Here is an 18795-nt window from a genome sequence, read left to right as displayed (position 1 = left end):
ATACATATATATATCATGTTTTCTTTGTCTAGTCATCTTTTGATGGATGTCTAAGCTGATCCTATAGCTTGGCTATTTTGACTAATGCTATAATAATTATGGATGTGCATGTAATCTTTAGCAATTCATCATATACCCAAGTGATCTGTCTGATTTTTGTAGTAATTGTGCTTTTTTCTGTGCTTTTTGCTTTTTTTTTACTTGAGGGACCACCATACTGGTGTCCTAAGTTTCAACACTGGAAAACAGACAATGTAGAAAAGTTATTTCCATGCTGTATCTGCTATCTGATGAAATCTCAGCAGGGCTTCATCTATACTCACTTTACTAGGGGTAAAAGGAGTTCAGAGCCATGATAACTGCTCCAGGAAAATCATGAACAGATGCTTCCCCAAGGACCTAAAGTCACATTTACATGAGCCACAGTCACTCACCATACATCTGTCATCCCTCCTTTCAGAACTATAACAAGGATCGTTAATAATCAGTAGTGACCTTTGAATCAGGAGAAATGACACTCTAAAACTTTAACAAAGAAGGAAAAGTATGTTTGGAGATTTGAAGTGTACAATTAACAGTAATCAAATGAATCAAATGAAATGGCTCTCTGTAAGACTCCAATAAAAATCAGAAGGTAATACACCATATCTGGAACTCAAAGAGGGTCAGCAGGAAACTATTTTCTTCATAAGAACTTAAGCTCTGTTTAAGTTGCGTTGGAAATTAGAGAGGAAAGTTAATCAAGGGAGTCTTAGAGAAAGATCAAAAACAATTGGTTTTTATTACTGATGTTGTTTTTCATGAATCATCTCTACAATGATAGAATACATACCTAACCAGATTTGTCTCCCAGAGCTTTCTGTAATATTTAGGTCAGGGAGGGGTAACTAGATGGGTGAGGAGAAGGTGAAGGGCAGCAGAAAAGCGGTACGTGAGAGAACAGGCGCGAAGCCCCAAGGGCCAGCAGAATGAATGAAAATATACAACTTCAGAAGGTGGGAGATGAAGGGAACCTCTAGAATGTACCACAGACCTGAGAGGTGAGAGAATCTCAGGGCTCAAATATCCTAGATAAAATGCCCAATAATGTTGAGCAGGAACTTGTAGAATCTACCTTCGTTTAGATGGTGTTGTCATTCCACAGTCACAAACTCTGACTCAGATTTTTTCTTGTCTAAAAGGACTACAGGGACAAAGATGGAGATGAAACTAAGGGAAGGGATGTCCAGTGACTGGCCCAAGTTGAGATCCATCTCAAGGGGAAGCTCCAAGGTCTGACACCATCACTGATGTTATGGTGTGCTTATAGACAGACCCTATCATGGCTGTCCTCTGAGAGGTCCAACAAGCAGATGACTGAGACAGAAGCAGATACTTACACCCAACCAATGGATTGAAGCTGGGGACACTGATTGAATTAGGGAAAGTCTGGAAGAAGCTAAGGAAAAGGGCTACCCCATAGGAAGACCAGCAATCTCAACTAACCTAGACCCCTGAGATCTCAGACACTGAGCCACCAACCAGGCCTCATACACTGGCTGGTCAGAGCCCCAACACATACACAGCAGAGGACTTCCTGTTCTGGCCTCAATGATAGAAGACACACCTAGCCCTTGAGAGACATGAGGTCCCTGGGAACAGGGAGGCGTGATGGGGTATGGGAGGTTGTGGGACTGTGGAGACATCCTCTTGACGACAGGGGAGGAGGAGTGGGATGAGGAACTGTCAGAGGGAAGAAAGGGAGAGGATAATGACTGTACCGTAAAAAAAAAAAAGGTTAAAGATAATTTAAAAGTCAGAGAAATGCAAATCAAAACGATTCTGGAATTCAGCCTTATGCAACTCAGAATGGCTAAGATCAAAACCTCAGGTAACAACACATGTTGGAGAGGATGTGAAAAAAGAGGAACACTATTCCATTGTTGGGATTGCAAACTTGTACAACCACTCTGGAAATCAATCTGGAGGTTCCTCAGAAAATTGGAAATAAGTCGACATAAGGATCCAGCTATACTACTCTTGGGCATATACCCAAAAGCTGCTCCACCATGCCTCAGGGGCACATGTTCTATTATATACATGGAGGCCTTGGTTATGACACCCAGAAGCTGGAAACAACCCAGATGTCCCATGACAGAAGAATGGATACAGAAAATGTGATTCATTTATACAATGGAATACAACCCAGCTATTAAGAAAGAGGACATCCTGAATTTTGCAGGCAAATGGATGGAACTGGAAAATATCATCCTGAATGAGGCATATGAGACCCAAAAGGACATTCATAGTATATATTCACTAATAAGTGGATATTAGCCAAAAAAGCACAGAATGCCCAGGATACCTTCTACAGAACTCAGGAAAGTTAACAGGGTCTAAGTGAGGATGCCCTCAGTCCCACTTGGGAGGGAGAAGAAAGCAATTACAGGAGGGGGAAAAGGGAGGGAGGGATGGTCCAGGGTGGGAAAGGGGACGGGGAGGGGAAGAGAGGAGCATGATCAGGTATGGGGTGGGGGGAAAGGACTAAAACTATGAGGGCCCTAGAAAGAATGGAAAGAAGCAGCTTCCAGATGTAGGAGATGGGAGGACCCTCCAGAGTGTACCAGAGACCTAGGAGGTGAGAAACTCACAGGACTCAAAGAGAGGGACCTTAGATGAAATTCCCTACTATCAGGAGAGGGAACTTGTAGAACTCACTTCCAGCAGAAAGACAGGAAATCAAGTGAGGGACAGGGTTGCCATCCCACTGTCAAAAATTGTGACCCATAATTATTCTAGTCTGAGCAGGGATGGAAATGGAGAGGAACCTGAGAAAAATAAGGTCTACCCAAAGTGGGATCCAGCTCAAGGGGAGGTCCCAAAGCTGGACACTATTACTGAGGCTACAGAGCACTCACAAAAAAATGGGGCCTATTATGACTAACCTCAGAAGACCCAACAAGCAGCTGAAAGAGTCAGATGCAGATATGGACACCCAACCAATGGACAGAAGCTGCTGACCCCTGTGGTTAAATTAGGGAAAAGTTGAAAGAAGCTGAGGAGGAGGGGGACCATGGAGGAGGACAAGTGGTCTCAATTAACCTGGACACCCAAGATCTCCCAGACACTGGACCATCTACCAGGCATCATATACTAGCTGATACAAGGACCCCAACACATATACAGCAGAGGACTGTCATGTCAGGGTTTAGTCAGAGAATATGTACCTAATCCTCAAGGGTCTGGAGGTCCCAGGGATTGGGGAGGTATACTGGGGTGGGAGGTGGGAGTGGCAACATCCTCGTGGAGACAAGGGGGCAGAGGAGGTATGGGATGTGGAACAGAGAGTGAAGAGGAACTTAAGAGCAACTATAGTGACTGTGAGATACTGTATGGGTGCTAGGAACTGAACTCAGTTCCTTTTCAAGAGCATTAACTGCTGAGCTATCTCTCCAACCACAGAAACTCAAATTTATTAATGATTGTTTTATACTATGCAATGTGACAGATTTTTTGCATTCAGTATCTGTTATCCTGAAAAAAGCTCATCATGGTGTCATCAAACCCCCATTTTACCGATGTCTACAAGAAATCTTAGAGAGAAAGGCATTTTAACTCTCCCAAGGACAGGATCTGAGCAGATTCTAGATTCCAGACCTTTTTAATAGTGAGTCAAAATTGGTAAACCCCCTCTGAAACTGGGAGGGATTTACAAAGAAGGTTAACAAAAAAGTTTGCTTTGCAGAGTGAGTATGCCACAATGCATTGACTCCAACCACTGAAATCAACAGATGACAGACAAGGAAAAAAGCAGATGGAGGTTTGTAAGGGAAAAGGGAGGCAGGAAAGAAGGTGAAGGAGGAAGAAAATGAGGAATGATATTAACAAGGCAAATAAGGAGAGGAAAAGTAAGGATGAGGAGAAGGAAGGAAGAGAAGGAGAGAAATGAGACCATCATAAAATCAGAACAGCAGATGGTAAAATCAACCCACAGTGCTGTGATCTGCACTGCACATTAGCACTTGCCAATGCATTGCTGTTGCCATTTGTCATTATGGTGGTCCCCAGAGTCTCGAAAATCTGTTTCCTTGCTTTCTTCAATAAAATCGGTGTTCTTTGGCTCTTTGTCATCCTCTTATATTTCCTGGTGCACTGCCATGTTAAACATACTTGCGTTCTTATTTATTGGATGAGACTAAGGTGGTGGCCTGAGCAATAAATAGAGGAACACCGCAGTGTCAACTCCAGAGAGTTTCTTGATCTCTGTCTCAGACAACAGACCAACCCATAGGGACTGCCTCAACATGAAACTGGTGGTTCTATTCATGTTGGTCACCATCCCCATTTGCTGTTATGCCAGTGGTAAGTTCTGTAGAGGGAAGAGTGCTTTGGGATCACACATTCTTACTGTGTCTTCCAGGAAGAAGTCATTGTACCTGAGCACTAGTGTAAAGTGTCTGATGTAATAATAACTCCATGGATCAAATTAGTTCTGATAACATAATAAAAAGGGTGTCTCTATTGTGGGTTTGAATCCTGTGTTGGATCTGCATGTTATGTGTCAATATCATACAAAATGTCCCACTACGAAAACTATTCTTTTAAAAATCCATTTCAAGGTTCAGGTTTGATTATGAGATATTTCAGCAGAAAGTGGTGATGATGTAAATGTGCTCCCATACCACTGGATCCATATGTGTTTCCTAGATGATGTATTCATGAGTCTCTCTAACTGTTAACAGAAATGGGAAACTTCCCAATGGTGCTACTGATTCTTAACTGTAGCATGTATTGCCAGTGTAAAAAGCTTGAAAATTATTTGACAGACATATGAGAGATTATTCTGAATTCTTTGAGTGGTCCTTTACCTCGATGTCCTTTGTGTTCATGCTAGTAGGAAGAACAGCTTGCATTATGTGTGGGCTTCTTCCAGTCATGAATGATGTAAAGTCCCCTCACAAAAAAAATCATCAAAGTACAGAGAATAAGTGACAATTGAGTGCTCATCCCTAGCTGGGATATCTAGCTGGGATATCTAACTGGGATATCTAACTGGGATATCTAACTGGGATATCTAGCTGGGATATCTAACTGGGATATCTAGCTGGGATATCTAACTGGGATATCTAACTGGGATATCTAGCTGGGATATCTAACTGGGATATCTAGCTGGGATATCTAACTGGGATATCTAGCTGGGATATCTAACTGGGATATCTAACTAGGATATCTAGCTATATCTATCTCATATCCTCCTCTCCAAGACTCATGGAATCAGGGGATGAAAGATTGTAAGATCCAGAGGTCAGGGAGAACTGCTGCAAAATACCAACTTCTAGACAATGTCTGGGCTATTGTACTGATGAACTGAGAAGGGCAGTGTTTGTTTGCCCAGGACTTTCACAAGATCAAGCTGGTCAACACTCTAAATGTGGACAGGGTAGGAGTCATGAGGCCCTACTCCTAACTGAGAAGCTTTTGGCAAGTAATTGGCTGCTGAAGGAGGAAAGGTCAATTTTCTTCAGGATTGTGGCTCATGGTAGCTTTCCCATAGTCTGGTGAGGCCTTATATCAGTGAAAAATGAGCAATACTAACTATACTCAGCATATTATTTTTTTAAAATGAAGAAGGATAAAACATGAAGTTATGAGAAGAATGTGAGAGAGATCTGGGAGGAACTGAAAGTGAGCAGAGAGGAATGAATATGATTGAAATACATAATTCACATGTGAAATATTGAAGGCTATATAATAAAAAGCTCTTCTTTTGGTAGCCATATGTTGAAGTTTCATAGGTAAAGGGTCCCTGTCATTTTGGGAGAAACTATCTCAGAGCAGAACCCTGGTTCTCTGGTCCTTACAGTCTCTCTGCCACTCTACTGTGATACTCTCTGAGCCTTGGGTACAGGATCTGTGTTGCACCAGATGGGGCTGGGCACACTATGTTTCAGATGTTCTCTGCATTCCAACTAGTTATGATTTTCTTTAATAGTCTCTGTCTATTGAAAAAACTATAGGCATCTAAGGAATTCTAAGAGTAGTAGAAATAACCTTTCCCAGGGATGATTTTCCTACTTGGTTATCTAATAACATGATCAGCCCTAAAATCATACACATACAAGTAACATAAATGGATATATAGATGATTGATAGATAGATAGATGATAGAGAGACAGACAGATAGATAGATAGATAGATAGATAGATAGATAGATAGATAGATAGATAGATAGATGATAGATAGATAGATAGATAGGGACATCGAGGGGTTGGAGAGAGGAAAGGGAAAGGGGTGATGTGATTATACTTTAATTTAAAAACACAAATTTCAAAAGAAATGTGGTCATCTGGGCAGTGGTGATGCACATCTTTCATCACAGTACTCAGAAGCAGGAGTAGGCAGATCTGTGAGTTCAAGGCCAGCCTGGTCTACAAAGTGTGTTCCAGGAGAGCCAAGGCTACACAGAGAAACCCTGTCTCTTAAAAAAAAAAAAAAGAATGTGATCATCATAAATGGCCCTCATGCAGTGTGCTTTGTAGAGTGTACATTGTTTTTATTGCCTTCTTTGCTTGGTACAGGTTGAAAAAAGTGAGGAGCTCAGTGAATTTTAAATAAGATTAAAGACTGGACTAGAACTAGTTCAAGTGAATCAAAGCCCTGAGCTCCTTCCTGCCCCACTCCTAGTCTGACTGCAGGAGCTCACTTCAAGTACTAGGGCTTCTGTTTATGTTGCTTTGTGATGTAGATGCTAGAGTTAACAGAGCAACATAGATAATATTCTAGATGTGATATTTGTAGGATGCTTGAACATTTTCCATGATGTTTTCAAGATAGTAATGAAGGGTTTTTACCATGCCCAGCAAACCAGCCTGCTATCTCTTCAGTTTCCATGTTGGCAAAGGTAGTGTGAGGTGTGGCTTAGTTGCTGTAGGATGTTAGGGGCAGAGTTTGCTATTTCTTCTTTTTCCTCTCCAAGACAGAGTTACTCTATATATCCATGACTGTCCTGGAACTCACTTTGTAGACCAGGCTGACCTCGAACTCAGAAATCTGCCTGCCTCTGCCTCTGTTTGCCTCTGCCTCTGCCTCTGCCTCTGCCTCTGCCTCTGCCTCTGCCTCTGCCTCTGCCTCTGCCTCTGCCTCTGCCTCTGCCTCTGCCTCTGCCTCTGCCTCTGCCTCTGCCTCTGCCTCTGCCTCTGCCTACCAAGTGCTGGGATTGAAGACATGTGCCACTGCTGGCCTACCTGGGTTTGTTATTTCTAAGTAGAATCTCACAGCCTGCATCTTCTGTCCCAGATTTGGCAGTGCCCATCACCATTGCTAATCGATGATTCCACTTGTACTCAGGAACATGATTGTCATGTTATGTAAGTGCTAATGAGTTCAGACCTCCATCAATGAATGTCATGTATTTTCAGGTTCTGGCTGCAGTATTCTAGATAAAATTGTCAACAGTACAATTGACTCATCTGTGTCTGAGAGTGATTATCTGGAATTGGTTAAGCCATATGTACACGAACCTTTCACTGAAAACTCTGTGAAGAAATTCAAACAATGTTTTCTATCCCAGGACCAGGAGACTCTGGACAATGTTGATGTGATGACGGTAGCTTTTAATTTGTTTTCTTTTGTAAACTGTAACATCACTAATGTAAAGGCAGGGGAGAACTAGCTTCATACAGTTGTTCCATGTGAATTCCACATATTTGTGGGTATGCATGCATACCACACACAAATACACATACTAATTATTATACATTCTAAAAACTACTAAGAGAAAAATAATAGCATGGAAAATTGATTTTTAGCCAGTGACATTAAAGGCACAACTCTAAATTTAAGCATCTCCTTGTTTTTGTTCTCCAGAATGCAATATATGACAGTGAAGACTGTCCAGAGTCATCGTAAACCTCCACAAGTCCTTCGACTCACAGAACTCCAGAAACCTGGCACTGGTCACACAGTTGATACTGCAAATCATAACTTTTCATTCTTGATTATTTCCACCTATAAAGTGCATGACAATTGTTGAAACCTCGCATATATTTCTTTCCTTTTGATTAAATTAACTGCATAAAATTCTCTGTGGTGTTATTTCATAAAAATAAGCTACTGTGCTGTCTCACATTTGGAATTTTACGCACACACGCACACACACACACACACACGAGATAGGAATTAGGAAATGCTTGGGTGTGGGAGTGAAGAAGGAAAAGCACCTTCCTTAACCATAGTGAGTCTCCCCTATCAAAAAGCACTCCATCTGCTCTCTTCCCATCACCTCTGCACACACTACACATGGCCCTCCTGAGATTCTGGGGCTGGGAGGTTGGCTAACACACCTGCTACCACCACTGTTTTCACATCTTCTCCCCCCTAAACTCCCTCCCCCAACACGTCATTTTCTAAAAATATTGATAACCCATGTACACATGAGTACTAGGCCTTGGAAAAAGATTTCCTCTTCCTGCTCCCTGTATGGTGTTAGGATACTTTGCAGTAGGAACTAAGGATGCCTGAATTTGAACAAAACAATACATATCTAGGTAATCTCTTATCTTTAGGCTCCACCTCTGACATGTTCATGGTTTGGAAAAATATTCTATGTCATGAAATGCAAGGAGAGTCTGAATTAAACTGATTCTTATCAGATTAAGCAAACTCAAGCAAATCTTGTAGTTGGAATAAACGGGTTTCTTTTCTGTTTTGTTTTGTTTTGTTTTGTTTTGTTTTTTTGTATTTTTTTGCTGAAGATGAAATGAATACAAATGAGTAATGAAAAAAGTTGCTGTGCAATCTTCAACTGTGAGTTTTCACCAGGCCAACATATATTCAAGTCAGTATCCTGTACTGACCTCCTGCTTCAGTCACTGGTTTGGTCACACTTTCTGCTATCTGTCCTGTTTAAAGATGTAGAAGGAATTGAAATAGAAACCCTACTGTCACCTCAGAAATCACAGAGTTGATCACCCCAGAAAAATGTGCCTGCGAGTACCACAGATATATTTCATATCCACGCAATGACTAAAAATGGAGCGGAACAAAACAATCATGACTTTGTGAAACAGACCTGTCATACTTGGGAAAGTATGCTATTTTCCTCTGCCTGGTTACATCTCACAGTATTGGGCTCGGCAATGAGCTCTAAAGCATCTTCCTGTGACATTTTCATGCTCTGCTATTTGTTGAGTAGAGTCTTGTTCCTCACTGTCTGTGGAGTTTATGAGATAAATGCTGGATACAGTACACTGGACTTCTAGGTAAAGAGTTCCAGAAGATCGGTGCATGGGTCCTGGTCTAAGGGCTGGGTCTGAGGTGTTATGATGCCTGCACTGTGCTCATTGGGGTAGGAATGGGACTGTAGTGAGCACAGACTACGCCTACAGTCTACAGTTTGGAAGAAGGCATTCTGAGCACCTACTTTCTTCCTGCTTTATTCAGTGTTCAATTTCATATTGTCTTAAACTACACATGCAGCTTACACGAGATCTCCTTGGTACTCTAAAGTTCATTGATGTGGCAATATGTTGTCAATGTAGCAGTGTCACTGTGGGGAAGTGATCACTTAGAGATTTTGGTCAGGTAATAATTTGCTCCTCTCCTCTATTGTGTTCATTCCTATCATCCAAATTCATATTTTTTAAAAATTTATTTTTCAAAATGTAAAATACTCTTTTATTAATTATTTTATTTATTTACGTTTCAAATGTTATCCCACTTTCCCAGTCCCCGATCCACAATCCCCACTCCCCAGAAACCCCTTTGTCTCTAAGAAGGTGCTCACCCACCCATCCACCCACTCCCACCTCACCATTCCATCATCCTCCCTTCTCTGGGGCATCAAGTCTATACAGGATCAAAGAAAGAGGTCCTCTGCTACATATGTAGAGGGACCACAAACCAGATTATGTATGCTCTTCGGTTTGTGGTTTAGTCCCTGGGAGGTCTGGGGGGTCTGGCTATTTGATACTGTTGTACTTCCTATGGGGTTGTAATCTTCTTCAGCTCCTTCAGTCCTTCCCATAACTCTTCCACAGGGGTCCCTGACCATAGTCCAATGGTTGGCTATAAATATCTACATCTGTCTGAGTCAGATATTGGTACAGCCTCTCAGAGGACAGCAATGCAAAACTCCTGTCTGTGAACACCTCTTGGCATCAGCAATAGTGTTTGGAGTACAGAATACCCATGATACAACCCACAGACCATATCAAGTTTGTAGGGGAGTACCAGGACAGAGAAATAGGGGAGGGGGGTGATTGGGGAATGGGCAGAGGGAAGAGGGCTTATGGGACTTATGGGGAGGGAGGAACCAGGAAAGGGGAAAGCATTTGGAATGTAAGCAAATAATATAGAAAATAAAAAAATATATAAATTTAAATTTAAAAAAAAAGGAAAGCCGGGCGGTAGTGGCGCACACCTGTAATCCCAGTACTCTGGGAGGCAGAGGCAGGCAGACTTCTGAGTTCAAGGTCAACCTGGTCTACAGAGTGAATTCCAGGACAGCCAGGACTACACAGAGAAACCCTGTCTCGAAAAACCAAATCCAAAAAAAACCAAAAAGACAAAAAAAAAAAAAAAAAAAAAAAAAAAAAAAAAAAAAAAGGAAGGCCCAAGTGTGGATGCTTCAATCCCAATTAAAAGGGAGAAGGAAATAATCACAGGAGGCAGAGAAAGGGAGGGATCTGGGTGGGAGAGAGGAGGGGGAGGCAAAAGTGGGGGCAAAATCATGTATGGGAGGAGACAAAAGAGAAACCCAGAGTTCCAGTAGAATGAATAGAAATATGCAGCAGTGTGGGATGGAGAATGGGGGAAACCTCTAGGAGGTCCCAGACTCCAGGAATGTTAGAGGCTTCCAGGACCCAAGAGGAATGACTTTAGTCAAAATATGCAACAAATGGAATGTAGGAACTGAAGAGACCACCTCCACTAGATATGCCCCTAGTTGATTGATCTGGCTACCTATGCATCTCAAAGTTTTTGATCCAGAATTGCCCCTGTCTAAGGGAAATGCAGGAACAAAATGGAGCAGAGATAGAAGGAAAAGCAATCCAGAGATGGGTCCCAAGTTGATCGGGTATGACAGGAACAGGAGAAAGGCCCAGTTCTAGAAGAAGTAATGGAAATGTGAAGCTTCTGGGGATTTGAGGTGGGGGCGGGACTCTCTAGAAAAACCCAGGAACCTGCGATATGAGAGACTCCAAGGACTCAGTGGGGGCAACCTTAGTGTGCATATTTCTTTAGGAATTTTATAAGAACTCTTCCCATATCTGCTCACCTACCCTGTGCCCATGTGCTCCAGGTCCTTCCCCATTTTCTCTTTTAGATTCAGTGTATCTGGTTTTTTTGTGGAAGTTTTTCATCCACTTGTACTTGAGCTTTCTATTGGGAGATAAGGATTTGCATCCTTCTACATTTTGACTGCCAGTTGACCCAGCACCATTTCTAGAAAATGCTGTCTTTTTTCCACTGGATGGTTTTAGATCCTTTGTCAAAGATCAAGTGACCATAGGTGTGTGGGTTCATTTCAGGGTCTTCAATTCTATTCCATTGATCATCCTGCCTGTCTCTACACCAAGACCATACAGGTTTTATCACTATTGCTCTGTAATCGAGCTTGAGGTCAGGGATAGTGAATCTGCCAGATGGTCTTTTATTGTTGAGAATGGTTTTATGCTATCCTGGGTTTTTTGTTATTCCAGATAAATTTAGAAATTGCTTTTTCTAACTCTATGAAGAGTTGAGTTGGAATTTTGATGGGGATTTCATTGAATCTGCAGATTTCTTTTGGCGAGATAGCCATTTTTATTATATTAACCCTGTTAATCCATGAGCATGGGAGATCTTTCCATCTTCTGAGTCTTCAATTTCTTTCTTCAGAGACTTGAAGTTCTTGTCATACAGATCTTTCACTTGCTTAGTTGGAGTCACACCAAGGTATTTTATATTATTTGTGACTATTGTGAAGGGTATCGTTTCCCTAATTTCTTTCTCAGCCGCTTTATCCTTTGAGTATAGAAAGGCTACTGATTTGTTTAATTTTATATCCAGCCACTTTGCTGAAGTTGTTTATCAGCTTTAGGAGTTCTCTGGTGGAATCTTTGGGGTCACTTAAGTATACTATCATATCATCTGCAAGTAGTGATACTTTGACTTCTTCCTTTCCAAATTTAATCCCTTTGACCTCCTTTTGTTGCTCTGGATAGGACTTTGAGAACTATATTGAACATATAGGGAGAGAGTGGACAGCCTTGTCTAGTCCCTGATTTCAGTAGGATTGCTTCAAGTTTCATTCCATTAGTTTGATGATGACTACTGGTTTGCTGTATATTGCTTTTACTATGTTTAGGTATGGGCCTTGGATTCCTGATCTTTTCAAGACTTTTATAATTAAAAGGTGTTATATTTTGTCAAATGCTTTTTCAGCATCTAATGAGAGGATGTGGGGAAAGAGGAACACTTATCCATTGTTGGTGGGATTGCAAGCTGGTAAAACCACTCTGGAAATCAGTTTGGCAGTTCCTCAGAAAATTAGACATAGTACTTACTACCTGAGGACCCAGCGATACCACTCCTGGGCATATACCCAGAAGATGCTCCTACATGTAATAAAGTCACATGCTCCACTATATTCATAGTGGCCTTATTTATAATAACCAGAATCTGGAAAGAACCCAGATGTCCTTCAACAGAGGAATGGATACAGAAATTGTAGTATATATTGGCAATGGAGTACTTTTCAGCTATTAAAAACAGTGAATTCATGAAATTCTTAGTCAAATGGATGGAACTATAAAGTGTCATCCTGATTGAGGTAACCCAATTACAAAAGAACACACATGATATGCAGTGGCTGATATGTGCCCAAATGCTCAGAATACCCAAAATACAACTCACAAACTGCATGATGCTCAAGAAGAAGGAAGACCAAAGTGTGGATACTTTGATCCTTTATTGGAAAGTGGATCAAAACACCCATGGCTCACAGCCAACCAATAGAATGAATATAGTGTCCCCAATAGAGCATCTAGAGAAAGGACCCAAGGAGCTGAAGAGGTTTGCAGCCCTGCAGGAGGAACAATAATATACACCAACCAGTACCACCAGAGCTCCCAGGAACTAAACCACCAACCAAAGAGTACACATGGAGGGACCAATGGCTCCAGCTACATATGTAGCAGAAGATGACCATTTCAGATGAGAGGAGAGACCATTGGTGCTGTGAAGGATCGATTCCCCAGAATAGGGGAATGCAAGTCAGGAAATTGGGAAGGGGGGATCAGCAAAGGGGGATGAGATAGGAGATTTTTCAGAGGAGGGGTAATGTGGAATGGGAATACCATTTGAAATGTAAATAAAGCAAATATCTTTTAAAAAAAGAAAATAGTACTTCAGGTCTTTGGGTATTTCATATTACTGCTGAAAGAAACATCTCATCCCTTGGGATCACTGTTCTAGTATTTGCTTTAACAATGATGTTAAGATGGCCACTTGATCCTCGACAAAGGAGCTGAAAACATCCAATGGAAAAAAGATAGCCTTTTCAACAAATGGTGTTGGTGGTCAGTATGCAGAAGAATGCGAATTGATCCATCCTTATCTCCTTGTACTAAGTTCAACTCCAAATGGATCAAGGACCTACACATAAAGCCAGACACTCTGAAGCTAATAGAAAAGAAACTGGGAAAACCTTTGAGGACATCGGTACAGGGGGAAAGTTCCTGAACAGAACACCGATGGCATATGCTCTAAGATCAAAGAATTGACAAATAGGACCTCATAAAATTACAGTTTCTGTAATTTTAGGCAAAGGACACTATCAAAAGGACAAATCGGCAACCAACAAATTGGGAAAAGATCTTCACCAACCCTACATCAGATAGAGGGCTAATATCCAATATATACAAAGAACTCAGGAAGTTAGATCCCAGAAAACCAAATAACCCTATTAAAAAATGGGGTACAGAGCTAAACAAAGAATTTTCACCTGAAGAACTTTAGATGGCTGAGAAGCATCTTAAAAAATGCTCAACTTCATTAGTCATTAGGGAAGTGTAAATCAAAACAACCCTGAGATTTCACCTCACACCAGTCAGAATGGCTAAGATTAAAAATTCAGGAGACAGCAGGTGTTGGCAAGGATGTGGAGAAAGAGGAACACTCCTCCACTGTTGGTGGGGTTGCAAATTGGTACAACCACTCTGGAAATCAGTCTGGTGATTCCTCAGAAAACTGGGCATGTCACTTCCAGAGGATCCTGCTATTCCACTCCTGGGCATATACCCAGAGGATTCCCCAGCAGGTAATAAGGATACTTGCTCCACTATGTTCATAGCAGCCCTATTTATAATAGCCAGAACCTGGAAAGAACCCAGGTATCCCTCAACAGAAGAATGGATGCAAAAAACGTGGTATATATACACAATGGAGTACTACTCAGCCAGTAGAAACAATGAATTTATGAAATTCTTAGACAAATGGATGGAGTTGGAGAACATCATACTAAGTGAGGTAACCCAGTCTCAAAAGATGAATCATGGTATGCACTCACCAATAAGTGGATATTAGCCTAGAAAATTGGAATACCCAAAACATAATCCACACATCAAATGAGGTACAAGAAGAACGGAGGAGTGGCCCCTGGTTCTGGAAAGACTCAGTGTAATAGTATAGGGCAAAACCAGAACAGGGAAGTAGGAAGGGGTGGATGGGAGAAGAGGGGGAGGGAAGGGGGCTTATGTGACTTTCGAGGACTGGGGGGGCCTGAAAAGGGAAAATCATTTGAAATGTAAATAAAAAATATATCGAATAAAAAAAGAATAAATTGAGGCTTGTTTGAAAGCTTTTTATTATATTTAAGTGTATTGTTATCATTATATTTATCTTCATTGATTCTTAATTTTTAAAGATTTCTTTGATTTTTAGCTGTGTGTGTGTGTGTGTGTGTGTGTGTGTGTGTGTGCCTATGTGTTTATGTCTGCATGTGTGCTCTGGCGTGTGCATATGCCCATAGAGGATCTCCTGATCTGGGGTAATAGGCAGTTAAAAGCCTCTAAATATCTGTTTTTAATTGTTTTCTGACAGAGATTTGTGCTTGCATGTTCTTCCTTTGCAGTTGTTAATGTTCAAAGGACATTTATTTTTAAAATAAATCCCCTGTATTAATTCTCTTTAATTTTGTGCAAATTTTGTTACTAGATTCTCCTAAGTTAGTGCCTAGTATATAGATTTAGTATATCTTCCTGTGTGAACTGGTATGTATTTACTTTCTACATTGATACTGTACATTGGCACATTGTTTGGGTCAGTTGGTTTCTACAATACAAATGGTAATTTTACATTTGTAAGGGAAACTGCAGGGCATCAATAGCACAGAGATATCACACTCAGGATTTTTAAATCTGGGTAGCAGAACTCATCCCACTTAGGTGAACATCTCAGCTCCTCTTTTCTTTTTTTTTCTTTTATTTATTTATTTATTTATTTATTTATTTATTTATTTATTTATTTTGGTTTTTTTTCAAGACAAGGTTTCTCTATATAGCCCTGGCTGTCCTTTATCCAAACAATTTAATAAAGTCCATGCTCAGGCCACTTTCTGACATTTTGGGCTAAATCAAAAAGGTACAAGGCTAAAGCTAGGAGTTTAATCTCATAGTTGACAAATTTATAAGATTTGAGACTGTGGGGAGAACTGTAAACTAAGAAACTAAATTTTAAGTTGTGGATTTGCTATGCAGAGGCATGGTTTAAAAAATGCATATAAGCCTGTTATCCCAGCACTCTGGGAGGCAGAGGCAGGCAGATTTCTGAGTTCGAGGCCAGCCTGGTCTACAGAGTGAGTTCCAGGACAGCCAGGGCTACACAGAGAAACCCTGTCTCGAAAAAACCAAATCAAAAAAAAAAAAAAAAAAGAGTCGCAGGTGGTTAAAAAGGGGGAGGAGTTAAACCAAGACTTGAACCAGCCCTGACTCTGCTCTCTCTCTCTCTTTTTCACTTGGCTAACCCTTACCTCACCGTGGCCACTGACTCTTTAACAACCCGGGAATGGTTTATATAAGAGCAACACTCCTCAGTTGAAGTAGCACATAGCCCTCTTATTCTGCAGTATTATTTCTGATAATGAAGTCAGTGATTCACGAAGGTGACTGATGGAAATTTCTATTCTATCTCTATCTAAATCAATAGCTGAACTCTGTCATAATTTTCCCCTTGTAAGACCAGAAGTGCTAGCGGCTTCCCCAGCCATCCCCAACCCCAACAGAAAGGAGACAGTGAGTGCTGTAACAGGTGGCAGACACATGGGATGGGGGAAGGAATCAGAATCCAAGGGTACCAACGATCGAGGTCTACTGACCTTGAGCTTGAGCAGACTGTCTATATTTTGTACCATCCAATGGAGGGGGGGACAGGCTCCAGAGAGTGGGGCCTCTGCAGGTTTCACATGGGAAACATGCACCAGGGTGTGGTACTGTCCACCTTGAGGCCTGTGGGAGTGGCTATCAGCGCCAGAAAGGGTCCCTTCCATCAGGGTTCCAGCGACCGTCCCTGAAGCCTCCTTACATAGATCCAGTCACCAGTCTGGAAGCAGTTAGGAGTCTCTGGTATCCCTGGAGCATTTAAGGCAGACAGTTTGGGCCAAATCTCATGTTGTGGGATACCTCCTGGGAGGGCCCAATGGACACCAAAGGAGTTGGAGTACTAAACAAAATTTCAAAAGGGGTCAGGTTAAAATGGCAGGGCCTGTTCTGGGCTCAGAACAGGGCCAAGGGGAGGGGCACCACACAGTCCGAGGCAGTCTCAAAGGTCAATTTAGTTAATGTCTCTTGTAATGTTCTGTTTATTTTCTCTACTTGCCCTGATCTCCGGGGACAGTATGCCCAATAGTGCTTCCAATTAGTCTCCAATATCTCTGCCAATCCCTGACTTACCTTAAGAGACAAGAGCAGGACCATTGTCCAGCCCAATTACCTTGGGCACTCGAAACCTCGGGAAATTTTCCTCTAATATCTTCTTTAGTTATCATGGTAGCTGTTTCCTGCTTGGTGGGAAATGTCTCAGCCCATCTAAAGAAAACATCTATAAACACTTGAAGGTATTTGTAACCATATTTTCCTGTCTTAACTTCTGTAAAATCTCTCAATCTATTTCAGGCTGTTCTCCCCGAGGTCATTTGCACTGTTTACTCTTTGCTGTGTAAGCATTCACTTGCTGGCATACCTTACACTGTTTTACTATCTCTCTGGCCCCAAACCCGAGTCTTATAAATATATACTTTAGGTTCCTTTACTGCTTGGACAAGCTTTTTATCTCCTAAATGAATCCATCTGCGCATTTGGCCTAGTAAGTCTTTTGCTTACTTTCTGGGAAGTATAGTTCTTGCTTCTGTGTGCCATTGTCATTTCTTTTCTTGGAAATAGTTGGTAGGGTGGCTAGAAATCTGAGTTCTTTTTTCTTCTGTAGATTTTAAGTGAGAACATCCATTAGTCCAGCCCTATTTTCCTTTGCATGTCTCTAGCAGGTCCATAACCGGGATAGGCTCCTGCATAGCCACATCTGGAACTACCTGATCTACCTGATTATTGCTCACGGAGTCTCTTCCCTTCTGACAGTGAATAATGCTCACAGTTGCCAGCTTTATTAGGGCATCTAAGAGGTCCAAGATTTCCTGTTTGTTTCCTCTGATATGAGCAGTCCTCTTGGCATAAATCCCTACAACAAAGGCATACCTATTATCTGTGTGGATGATAATTTTCTTGCCGGCTCCAAGTTCCAAGGTCTTGGTGAGGGCAATTAACTCCACTTTCTGTGTTGACGTACCAAGGGGTAGAGGTTCTGCCCAGATAACATTTGTGACATCCACCACAGCCACACCTGCTTGGCTCTGATCTTCATGGAGAAAACTGCTCCTGTCTATAAACCAGGTAGCCTCTGCTTTTGGTAGGGGTCAGTCAGAGAGGTTTCTCCTTTTGGGTCAGTTAGCTGTGGCCTGTCAGACAGGAAGTGTATCTGGGGCCCTCATTTTGGAAAGTATGTCTCACCTCAATGGGGTTAGCCTTTACAAATATGGGTGCCCTTGTATTTGGAGCATAGATGTTCAGAATTGAGAGTTCTTCCTGGTAGATTTTTCCTTGGATAAGTAAAAATCATTTGATGATTTGTCCTTTTTTTATGACTTTTGGTTGAAAGTCTATTTTATTGGATATTAGAATGGCTACTCCAGCTTGTTTCCTGGAACCATTTGCTTGAAAAACTGTTTTCCAGCCTTTTACTCTGAGGTAGTGTTTGTCTTTGACACTGAGATGCATTTCCTGTATGCAGCAAAATGTTGGGTCTTGTTAGGTATCCAGTCTGTTAGTCTATGTCTTTTTATTGGGGAATTGAGTCCATTGATGTTAAGAGATAATAAGGAATAGTGATTGTTGCTTCCTGCTATTTTTGATGTAATTTTTATGTTTGTGTGGTTATCTTCTTTCGGGTTTGTTGAAAGAAGATTGATTTCTTGCTTTTTCTAGTGTGTAGTTTCCCTCCTATTGTTGGTGTTTTCCATTTATTATCCTTTGAAGGGCTGGATTTGTGGAAACATATTGTGTAAATTTATTTTTGTCATGAAATACCTTGGTTTCTCCATCTATGGTAATTGGGAGATTTGCTGGATATAGCAGTCTGGGTTGGCATTTGTGTTCCCTTAGGGTCTCTATGATATCTGCCCAGGCTCTTCTGGCTTTCATAGTCTCTGGTGAGAAGTCTGGTGTAATTCTGATAGGTCTACTTCATACGTTACTTGACCTTTTTCCCTTACTGCTTTAATATTCT

General features: G+C 41.4%; 1 protein-coding gene across 1 annotated transcript; it reads left to right on the top strand.

Annotated features, from left to right (window-relative positions):
• The first annotated feature begins 4283 nt into the window (after positions 1 to 4283).
• On the top strand, positions 4284 to 7887 carry LOC127678276 (secretoglobin family 2A member 1-like). The gene is made up of 3 exons (XM_052173106.1): positions 4284 to 4341; positions 7398 to 7585; positions 7846 to 7887. The coding sequence occupies exons 1-3, from the start codon at positions 4284 to 4286 to the stop codon at positions 7885 to 7887; spliced, it is 288 nt and encodes a 95-aa protein (XP_052029066.1).
• The last annotated feature ends 10908 nt before the right edge of the window (positions 7888 to 18795 follow it).

This window comes from Apodemus sylvaticus, chromosome 1, assembly GCF_947179515.1.
Source record: "Apodemus sylvaticus chromosome 1, mApoSyl1.1, whole genome shotgun sequence".
NCBI classification, from domain to species: domain Eukaryota; kingdom Metazoa; phylum Chordata; class Mammalia; order Rodentia; family Muridae; genus Apodemus; species Apodemus sylvaticus.
This window is presented reverse-complemented; position numbering and strand designations above follow the sequence as displayed.

Coding starts and splice junctions, on each gene's coding strand:
- LOC127678276 (XM_052173106.1), top strand. CDS start 4,284: ATGAAACTGGTGGTTCTATTCATGTTGGTCACCATCCCCATTTGCTGT. Junction 4,342..7,397: donor CATTTGCTGTTATGCCAGTG/GTAAGTTCTGTA, acceptor ATGTATTTTCAG/GTTCTGGCTGCAGTATTCTA. Junction 7,586..7,845: donor ACAATGTTGATGTGATGACG/GTAGCTTTTAAT, acceptor TTTGTTCTCCAG/AATGCAATATATGACAGTGA.